The sequence below is a fragment of the Histoplasma capsulatum genome, genomic scaffold (assembly GCF_000149585.1).
Source record: "Histoplasma capsulatum NAm1 scaffold_1 genomic scaffold, whole genome shotgun sequence".
NCBI lineage: Eukaryota > Fungi > Ascomycota > Eurotiomycetes > Onygenales > Ajellomycetaceae > Histoplasma > Histoplasma mississippiense.
In genome coordinates this window covers 4,400,566-4,403,139 of record NW_001813982.1, presented here as the reverse complement: position 1 = coordinate 4,403,139, position 2,574 = coordinate 4,400,566, and the positions used below count along the sequence as shown (strand labels likewise).

Genomic DNA, 2,574 nt, shown 5'->3' with positions numbered 1-2,574 from the left:
CACAATAAAGAAGATAGTGACCCACCAAGTTTCGAATCGGAAGAAGCAGCAGAATCCGCTCTCCTCGCCGCACGAACAATCATTAAATCATCACGTACTCCGCAGCGGTTTAGAGACTCGGAATCCTGACCTTTGAGATTACCGTTTGTCTCTTGGTTAAGTCGTCCCTGAGGTAGCTTGGTCTTAAACTTTCTTATGAACTGTGGCTTTGAGTAGCCATGGCAGCTCCGAATCAGTATGCATGTGGGTATTTCGTCTATGATCTTTACCAAATCCTTATATCCTTGACTTTTGCGGCTTCAATTTGTACAATTCATGTTGAAAAATCATACTGATGCCTATGCAGATCGAACGCAGAAGGGAATTTCAATCGTGGATGCGGCTCCAGTCTATGAGTCCTTACCCGGGTTTACGAGGTAAGGACTAGCGGGACTCTACGGAATGTGAAAATTAAGCGGGTGCTAATTTAATATAATCTTGAAGGCCGGATGGTAACTTGCGCTGCTGCACATACTCCCCGTGTGGCCGATATTTTGCCTGGGCGGCTCCAGAACGGTACGTGCATGTGCACAACTCCCCCCCAGTGTGATATTTCTAAAGTAAATATTTAAAAACAGCGTCGTAATCGTCGACCCTTCTGTTGGCCATGTCATTGCCACGCTCCCCTCCGACAATGTCTATGAATTGGGCTTTTCGCCCCTTGGAACATATATTATTACATGGCAACGACCTTCGAAGGACGAGAACGGCGATGCCGTCAAAAATTTGAAGGTTTGGAGGGTTATTGAAAGCTACCACGATGATGAGGTGAACGAGCAAGAACACTCTTTCGTCGGAAGCTACGTGCAGAAATCCCAGACTGGTTGGAATCTTCAATATACGGCTGATGAGAAGTATTGCGCCCGAGTCGTCACCAACGAGGTTCAATTCTATGAAAGCGGAAACTTAGGGAAGGTGTGGAACAAGCTAAGGGTGGAAGGAGTAGCGGATTTTGCTCTTTCTCCGGGAGACAGCAACTCAATTGCGGTTTTCATTCCAGAGCGAAAGGTTAGTCAACGCTGGTATACATTCTATTTCTGTCGTTGCTTTTGCTTAACGCCATGGTCGTTGATCTAGGGACTACCAGCATCCGTGAGGATCTTTAACGTACCACAATTCGATACACCTGTCTCACAGAAGAATTTTTTCAAAGGTGATAAGGTTCAATTGAAGTGGAACAACACTGGAACGACCCTCATCGTTCTTGCACAAACGGATGTCGACAAAACTGGTAAAAGCTACTACGGGGAAACTACTCTTTATCTCTTGAGTGCTAACGGCGGATTCGATTCAAGAATCGATCTTGGTGAGATACACTAAGCTCTTTATGTAAACGGACATATTTCGTTAGCTAACTTCAAGTCTATAGATAAGGAAGGACCAATTCATGATGTGACCTGGTCCCCGAACTCGAAAGAATTCGGTGTTGTTTATGGATACATGCCTGCAAAAACGACCATTTTCAATAATCGTGCCGTCGCAACACACTCATTTGCCCTCGCGCCTCGCAACACCATTATCTTCTCGCCCAATGGACGATTCGTAATTGTGGCGGGCTTCGGTAATCTTGCTGGGCAATTGGACATTTATGATCTAGACAGGGATTATACGAAGGTAGCTACGATCGAGGCATCCAATGCCAGCGTGTGCGAGTGGAGTCCCGATGGCAAATTCATTTTGACTGCCACCACGAGTCCCAGACTCCGGGTTGATAATGGAGTACGCATTTGGCATGTCGGAGGTGGGCTCATGTACAACGAGGATTTGACTGAGCTGTACCAAGTCTGCTGGAGACCACAATCTACAACTGTTCACCCTCCAGACAATCCATTCCATCCAATGCCCAGCCCTCACCCTTCTGCGCTAGAATACCTAGCTACGAAGAAAGCGCCTTCGAAGCCAGCAGGGGCTTATCGACCTCCCGGTGCACGCGGTCAAACCACACCACTAGCGTTTAGACGAGAAGATGAAGGAGGGGAGAAATTCGTCAGGGATGAATCGTCATCTTCTATTCACGGTACCAGCTTAAATGGATTTGGTAAAAACAGGCGGCGCGTCGTCCCAGGCGCAGAGCCAGTTACGGAATATCTTCCGCCCGGCGCTGCTCCAGGAGGCGGGGTAACACTCCCTCCTGGAGCAGAAGGGGATGAAAAACTCTCAAGATCCGCGGCGAAAAACAAGAAGAAGCGTGAAGCAAAGAAAGCAAAAGAAATGGCAGAAAAGGCTGGTAATCTCGCGACCGATGCTGGCATTGACTCAACTATTCCAACGGGTCCTAGCGCTGACCGCCGGGAACGAAGAGCTCACTCGCGCAGCCGATCTCGGGGCAATAATGTTAACTCTCCAGCTCTTGATCCCAACAGCTTCGGTCGTCAGAACCGCGACCGCAGCCGCAGCACCCACCACAGACATCGCAGCGATCATCAAAACCGCACCAACGGTGGGCCTCCCACAGGCCAGAATCGCCCCAGTGTTAACACCCGTACCTCGCAACCCAACGGTACGGCAGCCGCAGCAGCTGTACCAAGCCCAGTG

The 2,574-nt window shown here is 49.0% G+C and overlaps 1 protein-coding gene across 1 annotated transcript in view; it reads left to right on the top strand.

Annotated features, from left to right (window-relative positions):
- Positions 1-218: 218 nt before the first annotated feature.
- HCAG_01253 (conserved hypothetical protein) overlaps positions 219-2,574 on the top strand; it is a gene marked incomplete at both ends in the record, with an annotated part of 3,101 nt that continues 745 nt past the window's right edge. Inside the window, 6 exons of the mRNA XM_001544156.1 lie at positions 219-243; positions 347-416; positions 484-555; positions 618-1,047; positions 1,117-1,345; positions 1,409-2,571. Coding sequence (XP_001544206.1) covers positions 219-243; positions 347-416; positions 484-555; positions 618-1,047; positions 1,117-1,345; positions 1,409-2,571 — 1,989 coding nt within the window. The remainder of the gene's footprint in view (positions 244-346; positions 417-483; positions 556-617; positions 1,048-1,116; positions 1,346-1,408; positions 2,572-2,574) is intronic.